The sequence below is a fragment of the Echinops telfairi genome, unplaced genomic scaffold, assembly GCF_000313985.2.
Source record: "Echinops telfairi isolate 266 unplaced genomic scaffold, ASM31398v2 ScPeMD7_3;HRSCAF=10, whole genome shotgun sequence".
Taxonomy (NCBI): domain Eukaryota; kingdom Metazoa; phylum Chordata; class Mammalia; order Afrosoricida; family Tenrecidae; genus Echinops; species Echinops telfairi.
Window position 1 is genome coordinate 61,327,539 of NW_022103899.1, and position 21,266 is coordinate 61,348,804.

The window sequence follows — 21,266 nt, forward strand, 5'->3', positions numbered from 1 at the left end:
CCAGGGCACCGCTCGTGTGTCCTTGTTTTCTTCTCCAGGCTTTTGCCGAGTTATTTGAAACCCGGGACCCATGCTATTGAGTGAATGTGTGAGTGTGTGTGTGTGTGTGTGTGTGTGTGAGCTTCCTCGGGCTGTAGAACAAAGTCCCACAAAGTGTCTGTCTTTAAAGACTAGGAGCCCAGCTCTGGGGACCAGAAGTCCAAAGCAGAGTTTTAACTGACTTGGCTCCTTTGAGGGCTCTGAGACAGGACCCGTCCACGTCCTGCCCTAGTGAACTGTCCCGTGGATGCTGGCAACCCCTCAGAGCCACTGAGTGGACGCAGACCCTCAGTCTTTGGGGTACTGCTTAACCTCTGCGCTACCAGGATTAAGGTGTTACAGGACACAGTCATGTAGGCTCGATGAGTGTTCACCTTACTAGTCATGTAGGACCAGGGCCCTCCTTGCACTGGCATACAGGAGACAGCCCAGTGGTTACGTGCTGGTCTGCTAACTGCAAGGTCAGTAGTTCTAAGCCATCAGCCACTCCACCAGAGAATGAGGAGGCTTTCTACTCCCAGACAGAGTTTGTTCTTCCCTGTCCTATAGGGCTGCCATCGCCTCGATGGTAGTGGTCTTCTTGTGATTCTGGTATGATCTCCACCAGTAATCTCTTCAAAGGAAGACCCTGCTTCCCACACGCCATCCCCTCTGCTTCTACAGGGGCCAGGACTGCAACAGATCCTTATAGGGGACACAGCTCCACCCCGCATAGTGTAGAGGCATCTATGGCTCCAACCAGGACGTGCCCCATGGATCTTTCTGCAAGATGCCTCAGGTGGGTCAGTCGACGGAACACATGCTGCTTCGCTGTCTGCTGTGGCCTGACTGCTGACTGCAGGCCCGGCTTTCCTGTTTGCAAAATTTAGCCATTGGAAGATACAACAGGAATGCCACACGGGGACGGCTTTCATGAACAGAAATCTATTTTCTCACAAATTCATTAGTATCGTTAGGTGGCCTCAAATCCATTCCAATAGTGATGCTACATACAACAGAATGAATGTTCATGCTGCCCGGTCCTGCCTCGTCCTCACCGTTGTTCTTATGTTTGAGCCCATTGCTGCGGCCACTGTGTCCATTCAACCCTTTGAGGGTGTCCTCTTTTTCACTGCCCCCTCCGTTACCAAGCAGGGTTGATGTCCTTCACTGGTCTCTCCTGACATGTCCACCGTTTAGGAAGCTAGAAACCTGAATGCTGGGCACTGGCTCTAGGGGAAGGCTTTCTCTCTGTTTGTACTGGGGGCGAGGGGGGACAATCCTTATCTTTATGAGTTCTTCTTCCTGGGGTCCTTGGAGATTTCACGGGGTGGGGCCTCTGTCTTCCCTGATCTGGGATTCCCTGATTCTTTGTCTCATTTTAAATCTCAAAAGTGGTTGTTTTGAGACTCGCCCACCTGGATTGGGCCTCATTGATAAAGCAAAGCAAACCCCGTATCCTCTTGTGACTGGTACCCAGGTATGCTGTGGTTAGGTGCCATGCTGTGGAGGTTGTTGGTTGCCATGGAGTGGATTCTGACCCATTGTGTGAGTCTGGGTAGACTAGAGAAACAAATTCATAGACATTTGTAAATGTGGGTAAGAGAGACCTTTATACCAAAGAGGAATTGTAACATCCAGCCCAGTCCAGATCAAGTCCGATATTAGCCCATATGGTTGATACCAGTCTATAAATCCCCCTTCAGACTCATGCAGCACATGCAATGATGCTGAATGCAGGAAGATCACAGGCCAGTGGGTGGAAAGTCTTGTGGATCCAGTGGCAGTGGAAACATCTCAGCGCTGGAAGGGGTCTCCACATCGCTCTTCCAGCTCCAGGGCTCCAGTGTAGCTCCATGTGTCATGTCAATAGGAATGTCTCACAAGGGAGGGTCTCTGTGTCCCATCTCCAGCATGCTGTTTATCTTTGTAGCACCTCCAAATGAGGCCATCAAGCTGTGACCCGATTGGCAGGCTGAACTCCACCCCTTCACTCTTAATAGTCTTCAATTAACCCCAGATTGTGTAACTACCACCCCCATAGAGACCCGATGCACAGCAGAGCAAAACACTGCCTGGTCGTGCACCAGCCTCACAATTGCTCCTACACTTAAGCCCATGGCTGCAGCCTCTGTGTCCACCCACCTTGTCAAGCGCCTTCCTCTTCTTCACTGTCCCTCCACTTTACCCAGCACGATGTCCGTCGCCTGCAAGGACCGGTTTCTCCTGGAGACTTGTACAAAGTCTGTAAGATGAGGTGTCCTCGTCCTTGCCTCTGAGGAGCACACGGCCATACTTCTTCCAAGACAGCTGTCTGTCCTTTGAGCAGTTCACGGGGCATTCAACATTCGTCTCCAGCACCACCAGGGAAATGTATCAGTTCTTCATTCCTCCTTGTTCAATGTTCAACTTTCACCTGCATAAGCAGCAATGGAAATACCATGGCTTGGGCGGGCATGCTTTAGTCCTCAAGCCAAAATCCTCACTTTTCAGTACTCTAAAGAGGTCTTGTATCCCAGATTGACCTGATGCAATACATCTTTCAATCTCTTGACTGCTGCTTCCAGGAGCATTGATGGTGGATCCAAGCAAGACGAAATACTTGACAACTTCAACCCTTTCTCTGTGTATCATTGTGTTAGGCTGGGTTGACTAGAGAAACAAATCCAGTGACACTCATATATGTATAAGAGAGAGCTTTATATCAAGAAGTAATTACATCAGGAAAACATCTCAGTCCAGTCTAGAACACGTCCATAAGTCTGATACTAATCCATAAATCCCTCTTCAGACTCACATGGCCACATGCAACGATGAAGAATGAAGGAAGATCATGGGCTGGTGGGTGCAAAGTCTTGTGGAGCCAAGTCACTGGCAACCATCAGGGTCTGAAAGTTGGAAGGTGAAGGCAGAGAGAGAGAGAGAGAGAGGCTCCCAGGTCCCTCCTCATGAGGAGGTCACACCCTCAAGGAGGCCCCATGGGGCTGTGACCTGATGGACAGGCCAGGGTCCCCCCATTCACTTCAAGTTGTCAAAGGCTGCCCACAGGCGCTCCTTAAGTTTCAGTCCCAGAGAGGAGAGTTTCTTCATGGCTCCAGTTTTTCCCCCCAGTTTCAGGCGCAAACCACAAGTTCAACATTCAAAAAGCCCAAGCGCTCCTTTTACTTTCTTCAGCCTGCCAACAACTCCCTCAGCAAGTCTTTTCGAATGCAGATGTACTGAGCACTCAGGACACTGAGTGGGGCTTATCTTTTCAGCACCTTCTTTACAGGCATGTCCTACACCCATTTAAAGATGCAATTTCGTATAGTCCCTCTAGAAGGGCCACTCAGAAGGGATGAAGAATCCAGGGTTCAGGGTAGCACTGATCAATCACATCACCATCTCCTAGTTCTTTAATATTTTCTCCCCTTAAGATTATGGTTTTTGTTTGTTTTACCTCATTGATTATGTTGGATTGGCATCTGTTCATTTGTTTATTTAAGATTGCTCAGTACATGAAAACGAAGAGAGATGACCCTTCAGAAACAGTAACAGGAGTAACATTTCCCTTGGGGTATGGGATGAGGGGGAGGGGCGAGAGGGGGAAAAGGTTAGGGAGCTGATAGCATTGATGACTGTACAGCCGCTCGATGCGATTGAACAACAGGATTGTAGGGGAATGTGTATATTGGATCGTGTGAGATATAGCAAACACACACACACAGGACCTATTATAGGGGGAAAATAATAAGTATTCCTGGGGGATGGGCTGAGGAAGGGAGGAGATACAGGGGAGCTGATATCAAGAAGTTCAAGAAGAAAAAAATGTACTGACACTGACTGTGGTAGCAATTGTACAATCCTGCTTGACGTGCTTGAACTATGGGTTGTTCTGCTATCTGCAAGTGTCACAATAAGATGAGTAAAACTAAATAAATAAGTAGTAAACACATTTAAGGTAAAAAAAATCCAATTTAATGACTGAAGGCAGTGGCTTACAAGCCCCAATAATCATTTCTATTATACATTATATCAATAATATTCAGCAGAAGAAATCAGTATAAACCTAGTACGGCCAGATCGTAAACTCAAACCTTAATACAGTCAAATTCAGTCCTTATCTAAACTATCCCATTCATATTTGATATGGCCTTAGGCCTCTGGGAGCATCAAGCCGGGCAGGGACCTCTGTCAGGCATTTTGAATATGCAGCCTGGTCTGAGAGAAGTTCAAGGGGCCATTTTGCCCCTGAGCTCAAAAACTACATTGATCGCATTCATGTTCATCATTTCAGACACGAATAACCAAAGACAACCAAAGACACGAATAAAAACTTTAACTTCCCATTTTCTTTCCAGAAAACAATTGAGTAAATAGTGTGGGCCTATCTGACCACTGGCTAGACAGAAAACTACCAGAAGGCAGAGGTCAAACAAGCATCCACTCTCCACATTCATGATTTGTTTCTCTACTACCCCTTTCCAAGTTACCATACTGTGGTAGGCCGAGTTTACCCGAGAAACAAACCCAGCGGCACTCATACAATGAGCTTTATATCAAGCAGTACTTATATATCAGGAAACCATCCCAGCCAAGTCCAGATAAAGTCCATAAGTCTGCTACTCGTCCACTAGTCCCTCTTCAGATTCACGCAGCTGCATGCAGTGATGCAAATCCAGGCGGATCATAGTCTGGTGGGTGCAAAGTCTTGTGGATCCACAGGCAGTATGTTAGGGTACTTTAGAGAAACAAATTCACAGGAAGTCCAACATTAACCCATTAACCCCTGTGTCTGACACCAATCCACAAAGTCCTCTTCCATCTCACAAAACACACACTATGATGCCGACTGCAGGAGGAAAGCTGAGTCAGTGAATGTGTAAGCATCTCAGAGCTGGCAGGGGTCTCTGCACAGCTGCTCCAGCACCCAGGGCTGCATCAGGGTAGGTCCATGTGGCTTCTCCTCAGGTATGTCTTGCAGGAAGTGAGCCTTACCAGCTGAAGCAGGGAACTGGCTAAGGCAGCTGCACCCTGGTCCGACCATCACAAAGCAAGAGACCCAAGAACTAGAAAGCTGAGGCTCACCGAGCCATTTATCGCTCCACCCTTCAATTAACTCCATGTGTGTTTATCAGCCAGGTTGGCACAATAAAGTAACGACCTCAGGTGGTGAAATGCATCTCCAGGATGCTGGCAGCCATCAGGGTCAGAAAACCAGAAGATGAAGGCGGAGAGAGAAAAGGAGGTTCCCAGGACCTTCCTTATGAGGAGGCCACACCCACAAGGAGGCACCATCCGGCTGTGACCTGATTGACAGGCCAGACTCCACCCTGATCCAGTTGGCACTTGGATCTTTACATTGCGCTGTAATCCATGGACCCATGGAGTTAGTTTTGACTTCCAGTGAGTCAACAGGACCCAGGAGCTCTGAGGCTCTGAGGCTTTCTCAGGCTGTACTCTGTATGGAAGGAGATAGCTGTAACTTTGTCCAGTGGAAGGGGCTGGGGGTTTAACTGCTGACCTTTTGGATCAAAGTCAAGTGTTCCCTACCACAGGGATAACCTGAAACCAAACCCTGCCACACAGTTGGGTCTGACTCAGGGTGACCCTGTAGGATAGAGTAGAACTGTCCCCCCTCCTGGGCTCCCCAGGCTGTCATCTTTACGGGAGCCCATGGGCCACTGGGAGGGGCCACCTTGCTGACCTTAGGTTAGTCATCAGGTGTGTTAGTCCGGGTAGACTAGAGAAACAAATTCATAGAGACTAATATGTGATTAAGAAAGAGGTCTATAAACAAGAGCAATTGAATATTGCCTTAGCCTAGCCCAGAGCAAGTCCATACGTTTGATATTAGCCCTTACGTCTGAAACCAATCTATCAAGTCCTCTTCAGACTCACGAAACACATGCATTGGCGCTGAATGCAGAACAATCACAGGGCAGTGGGTTGGAAGTCTTCTGGATCCAGTGCATTGTAAGCATCTCCACACTGGCTGGTGTCTCTACATGGCTTCTCCAGCTCCAGAGGACTGGCTGCATCAGGGTAGGTCCATGTGGCTTCTCCAGCTCCCAGGGCATAGCACCATGTGTCTTGTCAGTAGGGTGTCTCTCAGGGAGTGAGCAGAGAGAGACTGCTTCCTGTCTCCAAGGAGGAAAATACATGAGTTCCCAGAATCCTCAGGAGAAGGCCATGCCCTCATTGGCTATGATCCGATTGACAGACTTGACTTCACTCCTTCACTCCTAATCCTCTCAAGTGCCAAACTGACACCGAGTTATGTAACTATCATACCAGGCTCTTTATCCACGGTGCCACTAGGATGGCCTTCCTCAGGGATAAGGTTGAGGATGACAGTGCTTATTTTTTGTGGTGGGGGTGGGTGGGGGTGAGGCACAACTCACCCATGGCAGACAGACTGCAGGCCCCACAGATTCCTGAGAGGTGAGTTGGGTCCATGGTACCACCTGGCGTGGGCTCAGACACATAGCCCAGCCTCTTCCCGTTGCCCCACCCTCCGTAGCTGGAAAATCAAGATGGTCCTCGCTAGCCCCAGCATAGGCCAGGAGAAGCCTGCCTTGCCTAAGAGGTCTTTACTGGGTGTCTGATGTCTCCCACTGTCGTCCTCTAGGCAGTTGGTCCCTCTAAAGGTCAGCCCAGGCCTGGCCCCGAGTCAGCTGCTGTCCAGGGCAGAGCCTTAGAAGTGGGTTTATACCACTGTCTGGTTCTGGGTCTTTAGATCTGCAACCTACATTGCAACTCACAAGCCAGTGTCCCTCCTGGCCTGTGCTCGGCCTCTGGAGACTGTCCAGAAGGTGAGATGTGGTCTTAACAGGTCCCCGTGGGAAAGGCGATGGGGTTTAGTTCATCTTCCCCATAGACGGCGTTTTGTTTAGCCTCTAGTTATTCAGACTTGTGAAGAACATCAGCGAGCACCCAGACTAATCCACTTCTTTTTACACGAGGAAATTCAGGTTCCAAGAGGTAGACTGACATATTCGAGGTCACACAGGTAGTGGTGGACCCAAGGCAGGAGGCCAGGTCATTTTCCTGGTGGCCTAGTGTCCTGTTCCTTCCCTCACCATGGCTCAGAGACCACTGGGGCCATGCATTCTCCTGTCTCTGTGTTGGAATAGAGGCAGGAACAGTGATGGCTCAGTGGTAGAGTCCTTGACTTTTACAAAAGAGACCACGGTTCGACTCTAGGCCAATGCACCTCATGTGCAACCACCACCTCCCTCAGTGGAGCCTGGAGTGTGGCTGTGATGCTGAACAGGGATCAGGGGAACTTCCAGACTCAGGTGGACTGGGAGGAAGGGCCTCATGATTTGTTGAGAGCCAGCCAATGAAAACGTTATGCATCGGTGGTGGTTACATCATCTAGTGTCAATTCAGGACTTGAGGCAATTAGGAGTGAAAGGGTGGAGTCTCGTCTGTCAATGGGGTCACAACCAATGAGGCCTCTGTGGGCATGGCCTTCCCCTGAGGATTCTGGGAAAACTCTGGTATTTTCCTCCTTGGACACGGGAGACCCTTTCTCTCTCTGCCGACTATCTGTGAGGCATCCCTGAGGAGAAGCCACAAGGACGCAGCCTGATGCAGCCCTGGGAGCTGGAGAAGTCACGTGGAGACCCCTGCCAGCACTGAGATGCTTACATGCCACTGGATCCACAAGACCTCCTGCCCACTGGCCCGTGATCTTCCTGTACTCGGCATCATCGCATGTGTTCCGTGAGTCTGAAGAGGACTTTATAGATTGGTATCGGACATCTGGGCTACTATTGGACTTATGGGCTTGGACTGAACTGGGTTGGCATGCTTTCTTTATGTACAATTACCCTTTATATAAAACTCTCTCTTAAGTATATACGAGGCTGTATGGATTTGTTTCTCTGGTCTACCTGGGCTAACACAGCTTCACTGTGGCAGGTGGATGGTTGTGTGTCAACCTGACGAGGTATGGAAGCAAAGGGGTGGAATACAACCTGTCAGTCAGCTTGATGATGCCTCCTTGGGGCGGTGTGGCCTTCTTATAACCGGGCAGACCTCCCTCTTGCTCTCTGCCTCTCCTGCTTCCTGCCTGCTAGGACTCTGACCACCTCCAGGGGTGGCCCCATGTGGGTCGCTGACCCTGAGAGCTGTCGGTGCCCCGCCTTGTTCCCACTGACCTTGATTGGTGAGACTCTGAACCCGCAGGCCTGTGATGGTCCTGCTTCCTGCTTGACCGTTCTGTGTCACTGGTCAACTCCTCGGTCTGAAGAGTGCTTTAAGGACTGGCATTGGAGTGATGCACTTGTGCTGGACCGGGCTGGGATGCCTTCTTGACAGAAGTTCACTTCTTGAGATAAAGCTCTTTCTGATATGTAGATGCATGTCACTGGGTTTGTTTCTCAAGAGAACCCGGCCGAACCAATCAGTATGGCTCAATCTACTATTAATTCAGGTGATGGTGGAGGTCCAGGCTCGCTTAAGGCACATTCAGCAGTCAGGCATGGCCCTCCTCCACCCCAGGCTGATCCCTCCTCCATGCCCACCAGGCTACGTGGCTCCTCCTCAGAGTGCGCCCGAATCACGCATTCTGGAGCGCCGGTTGGGTGAGGTCGTCTGTCTCCTACAGACAGACCACCTTTCCATTGGCTCCCACACCCATCACAGGCACGTCTATACGCAGTCCCCACCTATACGTGCTGCTGGGTGCAATCTCTTAATAAAATCCCAATTAGTATTTCTTTAACTTGCCTCCAGATGCTTAAATACCATTACCCCAAACACAACAGAATGCCACTATTTTTCTATTTCAATCAAGAATTCAAGTAGCATCTTGACTTGTATATAATAGATCAGCAGCAAAATCACGGGATGCTGGCGCCCTTAATCATAGCAATTAGTAATCAGTTGTTTCTTAAGTAGTTTGATTATGCCAGTTACCAAATTGTACAGTTCATGCGTTTGGGGGCAGGATGGGTCTCACCAGCAGCCTGTCCTCCCTCCCTCCCTCCTTCCCTCCCTCTTCTTGGCCTTTCCAGAAGCCTGCCCCCGGCTCTCCGCAGACCTCCTTCCCTGATCCTGGCCCGTGGAGACCACCTTCTGAGCCATGTCTTTGAACCCAGCTGGTCTCTCTCTCTCCCTCCCTCCCTCCTTCCCTCCCTCCCTCCCTCTTTTCCTCCCTTCCTCTCTCTGCTCTTGGTGGTGAGCACGCAAGCCACTTGGTTCAAGAAGGAGGGCAGGACAGATCATGGAATTATTAACAAGGAGAGAGTCGGTTTCAGCAGAACGTAGAATTAAATATTTCTGGACAGGAAAACAGAACCCAATAGTGTCGCTGTAAGAACATGTGTGACCACCCAGCCAAAGGCCAGCAGAGTGTGGGCTGTGCTCATCTACACCCCAACACCATTTCTGGGAGCTACTTCTCAGGGTCAACTCCCCAGACAGGCTCTGGAGACCGACAAGGGTGGGACAAGACAAAGGCTGGCCTTTGTAGTTAATGGCCACCGAGCTCATCGCAACTCATCATGACGCCAAGTGACAGAGACATGTCCCACTGGTGTTCTGGGCAGTCATCTTTATGGAAGCAGCTCATCAGGCCTTTCCTTGGCAAGAACCACTTTCTTGCTGTCAAGTACCATCAAGTTGGTCCTAACTCGTAGTGACCCCTCTGTCCAACAGACGAAACATGCTGGGTCCTGCGCCGACCTCACAGTGGTCGCTGTGCTGAAGCCCATGCCTGCAGCCTTTCTATCAGTCCACCTTTTGAAAATTACTAATTGGTAGTTAATACACCTATCATAGCATCCCGCAGTTCAGTCACGTCAAGCAGAATTGTACAGTTGCTGCCACCATCAGTTTCCAATCCAAACATTCTTGTTCCTTCCTGGACTCAACACTGTCTCCCTTTCAACCCCTGCCACCACCACTGTACTCCCCCGCCCCGTCCCCCACCCGCATTCTATCTTGCTGTCCCTGTGAGTTCCTCAATCCTAGGTTTCATCGACCAAAATACAGAGAAACACCTCAAGAGGGTGCCCTCCGAGGACACCACACATCTGAGACACACCCTAATGTGAACGAGCAAACACAAACAAGAATGCAGGTAATGTTGGAAACCAGATCAGGTCCAGCCTGCATTCGAGGGGGGGTCAACGAACAAAGTTTTAACTCTTCAAGTCAGATTTATGCCTTTGATCTTCTAGACTCATCTCTCTGATGCCCTGTGTTTAGCCACCTCTCTCCTCCCACCCCTCCCCTGTGGATCGAGGGAGTTCAATGGAGCGTTATTTCCTATGTAGTTTCTACAAATGACTCTTGGGTTCCCACTGCCATCCATAAGCTACTGCAAACTGCATTCTCACAGTTCAGGCTCTGATACTAATCCCTCCTTCGATCTCAGACTATGCGATCTACAATCCTTCGGTGACTGATGATGGTGTGTTTCTTCCATGTGGACTTAGTTGACATCTCTCTTGGAGGGCTGCTTGTTTGCAGACAAGCCTTTAAGAACCCAGACACAATTTTCTCTGACAGCCGGGCACCATCTAGTTTCTTTACCACATTTTGCTATAGCACCCGTATCATCTGTGTTCCCTTCCTGAGGGAGAGTATTGAGCAGGGCCATGATGCAAGACCTAATTGTTCTTAAGTTGGATCTAGGATTAAATGTGAGTCCCAAACCCATTCTTGGATCTATTTTTTCTTTCTTCTTTTAGTTTATTATTATTTGGGAGTTAATACATATGTCATATCATTCCATAGTTCAATCCTGTCACGTAGAATTGTACAAGTGCTTCCACAGTCAGTTTCCAAGCATACTTTTCTTTCCCTGAACTCCTTGACATTGTCTCCCTTTTAGCCCCCCCACCCCCTGTACCCCCACCCCTGAAACCTTTAGTCTACTTGCTGTCCCTAGAGGTTCATCAGTCCTGGGTTTCATCTACCCCAAACCCCAGATAAACATATAACAATCTCAAAAGGGTGATCCCAAAGCACATGACACCTCTGAGATCCACCCTAATATGAACAAACAGAACCAAACAAAACAGAATGTCCGTCACACTTTTGCCGGGATAATCCATATCTTAATACATATAGGGCATCGAGGTATCAAGACCTTGTTTGCCTGCCTGTCAACACCTCAACCATCTTGGTCCAGCTGTCTTCGGCTTCCTCAGACACTGTGTGCCCTCTGACTTAGTCTTCCAGTCACGAGCGTGTCTGAGGTAGAGTCCGGTTCATCCGGTGGAGCTCCCTCGTGGGATCTCATGGATGAAGCCTCTGGAGCCTGCAGTGCACCTTGAAGATCCAGGACTCAGTCTCCCAGGGCTCCACAGCACCCGCCAGGGTCCCCAGGAGACACCCAGAAGCCCAGGTCAATGTGGCCCATTAGGTGCATACCACTAAAGACTGTCCCTCTAGGGTCCCCAAAAGAATTTCCAGGCATTCTTCCCCCCAACTGGAGGGAGGTCCTCCTCCTTTTCTGACCAACAGACATACGTTTGTGTCCCCCAGACACGTCTGCTCTCCCTCCCCTCTCCTGACTTGTTTCCCCGTCAGTATCCCTCATCCCAGGGCTGTCTACCTGTTCCGGGGGACTTCCTCATAGATTTCCATGGCAGCCACGTAGCAGACAACATCCCTTTTCCTCCCTTGACCATTTGATCCCAGGAGCTGGCATGAGGCACCCTATGGCCAAGTGACCTTCAAAAATACGTAGAGCAGATGGTGTGTGGCTCACTGGCACTGGTCAGGCTCTCTACTAGGCTGTCTGGCCACCCCGACCAGCAGACTGGATGCCCTACAAACCTGAGCTTCTGCCCATTCTGCTGCTTGTCCCTACAGCAGGGAGACTCAGACAGTATCTGTCCTTTTGTGCTTGACTGACTTCACTCAGCATCATGTCTTCCAGATCCCTCCATGTCTTCAGGTGTTTCATCACTGCTTTTCAGAGATGCGTAGTATTCCATTGTGTGTAGGTACCGGGGTTTTTTAATTTTGTTTTTACCCACTCTTCTATTGATGGGAATTTAGGCTGTTTCCAGCTTCTTGCTATTGTGAACCATGCTGCTGATGAGCATGGGGGAACAAGTGTCTGTTTGTGCCCTGTTTCTTATTCCTTTTGGGGTATCTGTCCAGTATTGGTATTGCTGGACCACATGTAGTTGGATTGCCATCCCTTTTAGGCATCTCCATGTCCCCTTCCGTAGTGGCTGTACATATTACAAGTCCACCAGCAGTGGATGAGAGTCCCTATCTCACCACGCCCTCTCCAGCATTTGTTGTCCTCAGTTTATTTACATTGGGCTACAGTGATGGGCGATAGATGATATCTCATGGTTGTTTTGATTTGCACTTCCCAGAAGGCTAATGACCGGAAGCATTTCCTCATGTGCCTGTCAGCCATTCGTGTGATGTGCCTGTCAGCCATTCGCGTGTCCTCCGTTGTGAATCATCTGTTCAGGTCCTGTGTCCACCTTCTCAGAGACTATTAGTTATATTCTTGTTATAGATTTTAAAATGCTGTAGATTTTGGTAATTAGTCCTGTGTCTGTTATGTTGCTACTAAATATCTTTTCCCAGTCTATGGACTCTTTTTACTCTTTCAATGCACACGAGTGTTTTATTTTTGATAGGTCCCACTCATCTATTTTATCTTCCGCAGCGTGTTTCCATTGTTAGCTCTGGTAGCCCGTGTATTCCCTGCACTAGGGCTCCTAGCTCTGTCCTGATTTTCTCACCAATGATCCCGAGAGCTGTGGGTTTTACATCCAGGTCTTTGACCCACCTTGAGTTAGTCTTTGTGCGTGGAGTGAGATTTTAGGTCTTGTTTCGTTCTTCTGCACGTGGACATCCAGCTTTTCCAGCACCGTTTTCAGGCCATCTTGTTGAGGGTCTTCCTCTTTATCGCTGACCCTCTGCTTCACTGAGCATGGTGTCCTTCTCCAGGGACTGGTCACTCCCGATAACAAGTCTAAAGACTGTGAGATGAAGTTGCTCACCTCTAAGGAGCGTCCTGGCTGCCCTGCTCCCAGGGTGCACTTGTTCAAGGCTCTGGCCATCCTGTGTGGTCACCATGCTTTGCCCACACCCCACTCAAAGGTTCCCCTTGTCTTGAGCCTTCCTGGCGAATGATGTCTACAAGAGATTGAAAATAACCATAGTGTGACTCAGGGGAACCTCAGTCTCCAAAGTGAGGCCTCGGCTTTTAAAGACTTTAAAGAGATCTTCTGCAACAGGCGTGCTCAGTGCAGCGCATCATGTGACTTCCTGATGGCGGCTCCCGTGGGAGGTGATCGTGGTGCCAAGGAAACCGCATCCTTGACAATGTCCGTCTGCTCTCTGCTTCATCACATTGACCGCGATGCTTGGTCATGGTCCAGTTGTGACGAGTTGCGTTGCTTTATGCGGACGTGGAGCAGAATCCTTGGGTGGGATCAACCACCGCCCTCCCCATCAGCCGCCGAGGGCATGGTAACAGCCTCCCAGGACTTGGATTCCTGCCCTTGAGGAGCTTGGGCTTGAGTTTGATGGTCCAGTGGAATTGTAGGCATTGTCCAGCAAGACTGGCCCTTCCAGGAAGGGATGGAGAGGGAGATGGCGTGTTCTGACTAAGATCATATGTTTTAACTGAGATCATGTGTTCTGACAGAGATGGCACGTGACTGAGATCATATGTTGTAACTGAGAGCATGTGTCCTGACAGAGCTGGGTTGGACCCGTGGGCTTGGGCAGCACTGGGTTGGGATGTTTTCTTGATGTGCACTTAACCTTTATATAAAATTTTCTCTTATACATGAGTTTCTGTGGATTTGTTTCTCTAAAGTACCCAGACTAACACAGGCCCCAACCACGAGGCTTTACAAAATCTTCCAGGGTCCTGTCCATCGGGGAGCTGGCCCGAGCCTCCGTGGCCAGAGTTTGTGCTGAGGCCTCACTGTGCAGGGGGGACAGGTGGCATCATCAACCACCTGATTGAGCCCAATCTAGTCCCTTCTCATCGCCCCAGAGATCACGCTCCGGCCCTTCGGTTCAAAGCTCCACTCTGTGTCATTCACTCCTCATCCGGCAGAGAGACACACCTGTGAGTGCGTCATCCACAGCGGAGCCATTGGTGGCTCTGTGGTCGAATTCTCAACCTTTCCACCAGGGGACCTGGGTTCGATTCCTGGCCACGCACCTCATTTATGGCCACCGCCCGTCTGCCCATGGAGGCTTGTGAACCCATCGCGATGGAGCTCCTGGACTAAAGCAAAGTGGGAAGAAAGGCCAGGCTGTCCCCTTTTGGAAACTGGCCACGGGAAACTTTAAGGATCACAATAGGAGGCCCAGCAACTGGCCGTGAGGTTGACGTGGGACTGGACGGCGGGCTGTTCCGTTGTGCGTGGGGTTGGCCGATGCAACGGCGGCTCACAACAACCCTTTCAGACAGGTGGTTTCTTACTTACTGAGATGGTTGTGGGAGGAATGCAGTTTCATCAGTGTGCATTTCACGGGCACCAGCTGGGCCCAGGGAAGAAGGGGCTTTGCAGGGCTGTGGCTGTCGCTGCGAAGGTGCAGCAGAGTTGGTTCTGACCCATAGTGACCGCACGGAAAGCCAGAACCAAACGCTGCCTGGTCCTGCGCTGCTCTCCCGGAGGTTCCTGTGCCTGCCCCCTGAGCTTGAAGCGCAGTCAGAGTTGATGGTCATCGCCTGGACATACAGTGTGGGCGTGCAGAACAGGGCTGGCCTTGTTCCAGTAAGAGGCGCTCTGGTGATGTAATGGGTAACACATTAGCCTGCTAACCACAAGGTTAGCAGTTCCAACCCACCAGCCCCTCTGTAAGAGAGAGATGAAGCTTTCGGCTCCTGTAATGAGTGAGGGCCCCAGAAACCCACAGGGGCAGCTCTACCCTGTCCTCTGGGGTTGCTGTGAGTCGAATGGACTTGGCGGCAGTGGGTCTGGGATTTGGTCTGGTTCCTGGAGATTGCCCCTGAATCCCTGGGATGCCCCAGAGATGGCCAGTCTCGGTCATCTCCTTGAGGGTCTTCCTCCTTTTCGCTGCCCCTCCACTTTACCAAACATGCTGTCCTTCTCCAGGGACAGGCCCCTCCTGACAAGGGGTCCAGAGCACGTGAGAGGAAGCCTCGCCACCCTTGCCTCGAAGGAGCGCCCTGGCTGTGCTTCTTCCAAGCGAGCTCAGGGTGTCCTTCTCGCGCGCGGTCCATGGACTGTGCCGCCGAGCGCAGCCTCGTCTAAGCCGAGGCTCTCCAAACACACACTCCACCAGCTGCCTGGATGTGTGCACCTCTCTGGTCTGGATAGAATCACAGCAAAGGTGTGACAGGGTTCAGAGAAACCCTGGGGGTGGGGGAGCAGGCCCCAAACCCAAACCTGCTGCCTTCGAGTGGGTGCCAACTCACAGGGTGTAACCCTGTAGGGGCAGAGTCCAGCTGCCCCAGAGGGTTCCCCAGCCTGGCAGTCTCCACGGGAGCAGACTGCCTCATTTTTCTCCAGAAGAAGGGCTGGCTTCGAACTGCTGATCTTTGGGTTTGTCGAGCCACCAGGGTCCCCATGGAACGGTCAAGGAGCTCTTTCCTGTCCCACCTGGAGGGGCAAGGGGCCAAAGGAGGAGCTTCAGTGAGGGAGAGGCCTGCGCCTGTCAGGGGAGGGTCCCAGAGCCACGCCCATGCTCCCCCTCCTGCTGGGGACTTCCACTGGCCGCACCCCACAGGGAGTTCAGGGTGCAGGGCAGCTGGAGGGAAAAGGAAATCACAGGACCCTCCTGGGCCTCTCAGCCCAGCCGCGTGTGACCCTGAGGGACAGAGTGGGTCCCGCAGCTGATGAGGTCGCGATCCTACTACAGCCACGCACAGGGGTCCTCAAACTTTTAAAACAGGGAGCCAGTTCACTGACCCTCGGAGGGCCGGACTATAGTTTTAAAAAAACTATGAACAAATTCCTATGCACCCTGGACGAGTTGGCTGCTAAGCAGGACAGGCAGTGGCGGCACAAACACCTGGGGGGCCGGATAAATGTCCTCAGCGGGGCGCAAGTGGCCCGCAGGGCCGTAGTTTGAGGACCCCTGGCCAAGCGGCTCACTGCTCAGTCCTCCCAACTCCGTGAGGCGGCGTGGTCCTGCTCTGGAGGCTTTCTGAGGGTGCATCTTTATGGGTGCAGACAACCTCTTCTCTCTCCCCGGAGCAGCTGGGGGGCTTGACCCGCTGACCTCTCAGCTAGCGGTGGACACTTAACCCATTGCACGGTTGGGGCTCCGCCCGGCCCTTCAGGTATTAGTAAAACCTAGGAAAACAAGGTGGAGCTTCCGCTAAGGCCTGAATGTGGTCGCTTGCTGGCTGGTGTGGTGTGCCGTGGCGTCTCCACTCAGAGCAGCACTGCCCCCGGGGTGTCCCAGGCTGTGGTCCTTATGGGGCCAGCTTACCAGGTCTTTCTCCTGAGCAGCCTCTGGGTGGGTTCGAACTGCCAACCTTTTGGTACGCAGCTGAGCTCTTGTGAGTTTGCTTAAAACCCCAGCCGCAAACCCACGACCATTGTGACCTTCCATAGGGTTCCCGAGACCATAAACCTTTACGGGACAGACAGCCTCCTCTTTCTCCTGGGGAGTGATGTAGCCCCAGGGAGAGGCAGCCGGAGGAACGCAGCCCAGCTGCAGGCAGGAAAGCACCCCCCACACCCTCAGTCTCTGCCCCCACCAGGTCCCCCAGGGGGTGTCAGCCTGCAGCGGCTCTCTGCGTCACAGAAAGGGCCCGTTCCTGGCTGTGCGTGTGTGCCTGCGGGTGCAACAGGGTTTTAGAAAGTGCGCGGGAAAGTCCCAACGTCTTTTAAATCCGTCTTCCCACGAACGGCTGGAGGCCCCTTCTAAGTCTGTTTCCACGCGTCAGCCTCAGCTCTGGTGGCCAACCTGCAGGCCCTGCAGACTCATCGATTCAGGCCCGCAGTGACCCTGCAGGACGGGGAGGACCGTCCCCGTGGGTTTCTGAGACACTTTACAGGAGTGGACAGCCTCGTCTTTTTCCTGAGGAGCGGCTGGTGGGCCCAAGCGTCTGACCTTGAGGTTAGCGTCAGAGCGCAGCCTGCTCTACCACCAGGGCTCCTTGCCCGCCAGGCTAGCCCCGGAACTATCTGGTGACCACGGTGAGTTGTGGTTTCTGTCCCGTACAGTTGGGAGCATTCGTAGTTCACACAGACAGTGTGCTGACGCTGCCCTCTGAACCGCGGACAGCATCCTTGCTCAGAGAGATGCGGCTCAGTCAGGGTTAAGGAACACGAGAGTGCACGCATGTGCACATGTGTGTCGGGAGGGAGTCTAAGTGGTGAGAGGAGAGGAGCCCTGTGAGACCACCTGGGGCACCTAGAAAATAGCACAATGATCTTGAAAGTGAGCCGAAGGCCGGGGCCAAGGTTCTCAGCAACATGGGTGATGGGTCTGTGGGATGGAATTTTCCACATATCACATGCCCACGAAAATAGCACACACAAGCATGTATCGCTTAGGGCAAACACGGGAAAGAAGCCCTCTGTCAAAGGAAGCGGGGGGTGTGCGCCATCTGGGGTGCGGAGGGCAGGTGTGTGCCTCCTGAAGCAGTCCACCAAATGAACAAGAAGATGCGACAACGGGGGTGGGGGGTGGTGCGTGTGACTGTTCCAGGACACACACAGAGAAGTCACAGGAGGGGAGAGTTACAGAGACCACCAAAGGCTTGGGGCCAGGCTGTTGGTGGGGCTGTGTGGGTGGGGTGCGGAAGCTTGATCCCGAGCAGGCCAGAGGGACTGCTGGCGGGAATCCCACCAACCAGTCAGGCCAGACTATCCTGGGTCAGGTGGTGTGAAAGGCCCTTTGGGAGAACAAAGGAACACCCGATCTTCCCCTTCCGGCCATGCTGCCCCTAGGGCTTATCCTCAGGATCCCAAGCTGGACTAGGGAAACGCCGCTGGTGCTGCAGATGCTAATGACAGCATTACTTACAAAAGTTAGAGTGTAAATAGCCATTCTCCTGTTGTAGGCCTCCTTTAAGTACTTCACGGGCAATCACGTTAATAGGCTATTGAAATTAAGAAGGCTTTGTGGCAACACGGAGCATCTTTCGGATGCATTAACTCACAGGAGCGGAGCACGTAGTGTGCTTTATGCCTTGGCTAGAAATAGATGAGGTTTACACCCCCGTGGGCACGCTCGGGGGGAGGGGAGATGGAGAGGTGGAAACAGCCAAGCGTTAGGATGTGTGTGCGCTTCAAAACGTGTGTGGGAACATTCTATGATCTTCGGATCCCACTCTGGAGACCTGTGCGTGTCTGTGTTGCTAGCTGTGAGGTAGGCGCCGTGGGGCTTGGGCTGATGTGCAGCGACCTGAAGTGCAAGAGAGCAAGCCCTACCCCGCCCTGTGCTGCCTCACACTGTGTGTGTGTGTTTGTGTGTCTACATACATACTCCCCACTGCTGTCAAGCCCACTCTGGCTCACACTGCCCCTCTGGGACAGGGAAGACCTGCCCTGTGAGCTTTCCAAGGCAGTGGCGGATCGTCCTGCAGGCAGACTGCCCTGTCCTTCTTCCATGGAGCATTTGGTGGCTTTGACCACAGCCCTTTCCGTGAGAAGCTGGGTGCTGTAACCATGTGCCACCAGGGCTCCTGACACATATACACATGCACATATGCACACATACACTCACACACATATGCACACAAACACACATATGCACACATGCACACACATGGGCAGAGACACACATACATACAAGCACACACATGTAGGCACACATACACATGTACAGATATAGACATACACACGCACACACATGTACACACATACTACGTATACATATAAAACATGCACACAAACACACGTGTACACATGCATGCAGTATATACATATATGTGCACATACATATAGGTGTATGCTCACACACATACACATACATAAACACACACATACATATGCATGTACCTAGCAGGAGTCCCTGACTGATGGCCAGCAAAAAGGTTGGTGGCTTGAAGGTGACTCAGAGCAAAAGCCTGGTGATCTGTTCCTGGGAGGTCACAGCCCCGAGGGCCCTTTGGACACACTTATACCTGGCCCACGTTGGGGGGGGGGCATCGCTCAGCTCAGCGACCACCCTCAGTGACCACAGACACCTCCAGTGACCACACACACCTACAAACACAAGCCCAGATCCAATGGCCGAGCTCAGAGCCTTGGCCTTTTCCCATCCACCTGTTCTTCCGCCTCTGGAGTGACACCCCCGTCCGTCCCCCGCCCCTGCCCCGGGAAACACAGGTGCGGCTGGTGTACCTAGAAGCACCGCTGTGGGCAGCTGGGCGGAGGGCTCCTTCATCCAGTCGTCATTGGCCAGCTCGATCGTGGCATCTGCGTGCTGGACTTGTGCGCAGAGCAAGGTTTCGACCTCGCCCTCGTCCCCGGCATCCAGAGCCAGCTTCAGTCGGGTCACTAGATCCGAGCTGAGCGGGTAGTCAGGGTGGTCATCCTCACGGTTCATTGTGCTGCCTCACACTGACCAGCACTCCTGCTCGCCTGGGTCCCAAGTGAGCGGCTGTCCTGAGTGGACCTGGGCTGTTAGCTATAAATATCAGGAGGCTGGCTCCAGCCCCCAGAGCCGTGGGGCAGCTTTCGGAGGACGCCAGCCCAGGCTATTCTGGAGCAGGCCAGCAGATAGCTGTGGGAGGGTAGGCAGGAGAAGACAGCCTAGAAAGCTGTCTTGGATCCCAAGTGAGAGCCTGTCTGGGAATGGTGCTCGGAGCCTCTGTCCTGCTGAAAGGACTGTTCTGAGAGACGCGGTGGTGCCTGCCTGCATTCTCTCTGAAAGCAGGCTGGCTGCCCAGAAACTGGGCCAAGCTTGAGCTGAACAGACCCGTTGAATGGACCTGCGTCTGTGGTTTCCAAATGGCGTGAGAGGGGACTGTCAGACTTCAAGAAGACAAGACAGCTTTACATCAACAGCAGCTGGCCAACGGGGCTCGGCGCGCACAACTGCCAGTCCCCGGGACGTCCCGCGCTGCTTCTCTGGAGGCAGCCTCCGGGAGTTTGGAGGGTGGGAGGCTCCATACCTGGGTCTGTGTGTTCTAGATGCATGAATACCCGAAACCCACACGCCATCCCAGTTCTAAAGTAAGATCTGATTTATAGTTAGGCTGTTGCTAAGGGCTGCCAAGCTGGTTCTGATTCACAGTGACCCAGTGGCCAACAGAGCAAAACACTGCCCCGGCCCACTCCATCCTCACCACGAGCCGAGCTCACTGTGCAGCCACGATGTCGGTCCAGCTGGTCAAGGGTCATCCTCTTTTTGCTGTCCCCCATTTCATCAGCCGTGATGTCCTTCTCCAGGGACCGGTCTCTCCTGACAAAGCATGTCCAAGTGCACGAGACAAAGTCACTCAGTCCTTGTCTGGCCGTACTTCTTCCAAAGTAGAGCTGTGTGTCCTTTTAGCAGCCCATGGTTCTGACAACATTCTTCTCAATCCTTCTCCAGCACCCCAATCCAACCGCATCGAGTCTTCGTATTCAAGGTCCTTATTCAAGGACCTACCGTCACATGCACAAGAGGCCACTGGAAACACCACGGCTTGGGTCAGGTGCTCCTCGGTCCGCAAAGTCACCTCCTTGCTTTTCAACATTTTCAAGAGTCTGTGCGACCGATCGACCCAATGCAGGGAATGTGCTTTTTGATCTCTTGATTGCCGTTTCCATGAGCATATGCATGTCTCTCTTTCACACACACACACAGTTTATCATCTATCTATCTATCTATCATCTATCTATCTATCTATCATCTATTGATCTAGATGGATACATACACTAGGTGGCTGCCCACTCAGTCCCACTCCACGACCACCCATTCATCTCATTGGAGAGTGGTGCTCTACAGCACTCTCAATGGGGAACTTTTGGAAGTAGGTCACCAGCCCTTTCTTCTAAAGTACCTCTGGGCAGGAGGTACAAACATTTAGCCATTTGGTTAGCCACTGAACATGTTGACCATTTACACCAACCAGGGACACACGCACACACACATTATTGCTACAAAGTCATAGAACCATTTGTTAAACAAAAATCACAAAATGGGAAGCTAGCATTTCTCCACAGACCTTCCTTCCAGGTCTCTATCCCGGGAGACAGACAGGGGTGCTCCACTCCCACAAAGAGCCAGTTTCAGAAACCCACAGGGCAGGTCCTGCCTGTCGGGGAGGCTCACTCTGAGGCAGAGGGGATTCGATGGCAGGGAGTTTTCTTTCCTTTTTTCATAAAAAGGTCTACACCTTCCTG

The 21,266-nt window shown here is 51.9% G+C and overlaps 1 protein-coding gene across 1 annotated transcript in view; it reads right to left on the minus strand.

Moving 5' to 3' along the window:
* ASB18 (ankyrin repeat and SOCS box containing 18) overlaps nucleotides 1-19,490 on the minus strand; it is an 83,861-nt gene extending 64,371 nt beyond the window's left edge. Inside the window, exons 1-2 of the mRNA XM_004701860.2 lie at nucleotides 19,278-19,490; nucleotides 17,329-17,331 (exon numbers count right to left, since the gene is read on the minus strand). Coding sequence (XP_004701917.1) covers nucleotides 17,329-17,331; nucleotides 19,278-19,482 — 208 coding nt within the window. The 5' untranslated portion in view covers nucleotides 19,483-19,490. The remainder of the gene's footprint in view (nucleotides 1-17,328; nucleotides 17,332-19,277) is intronic.
* Nucleotides 19,491-21,266: the final 1,776 nt, after the last annotated feature.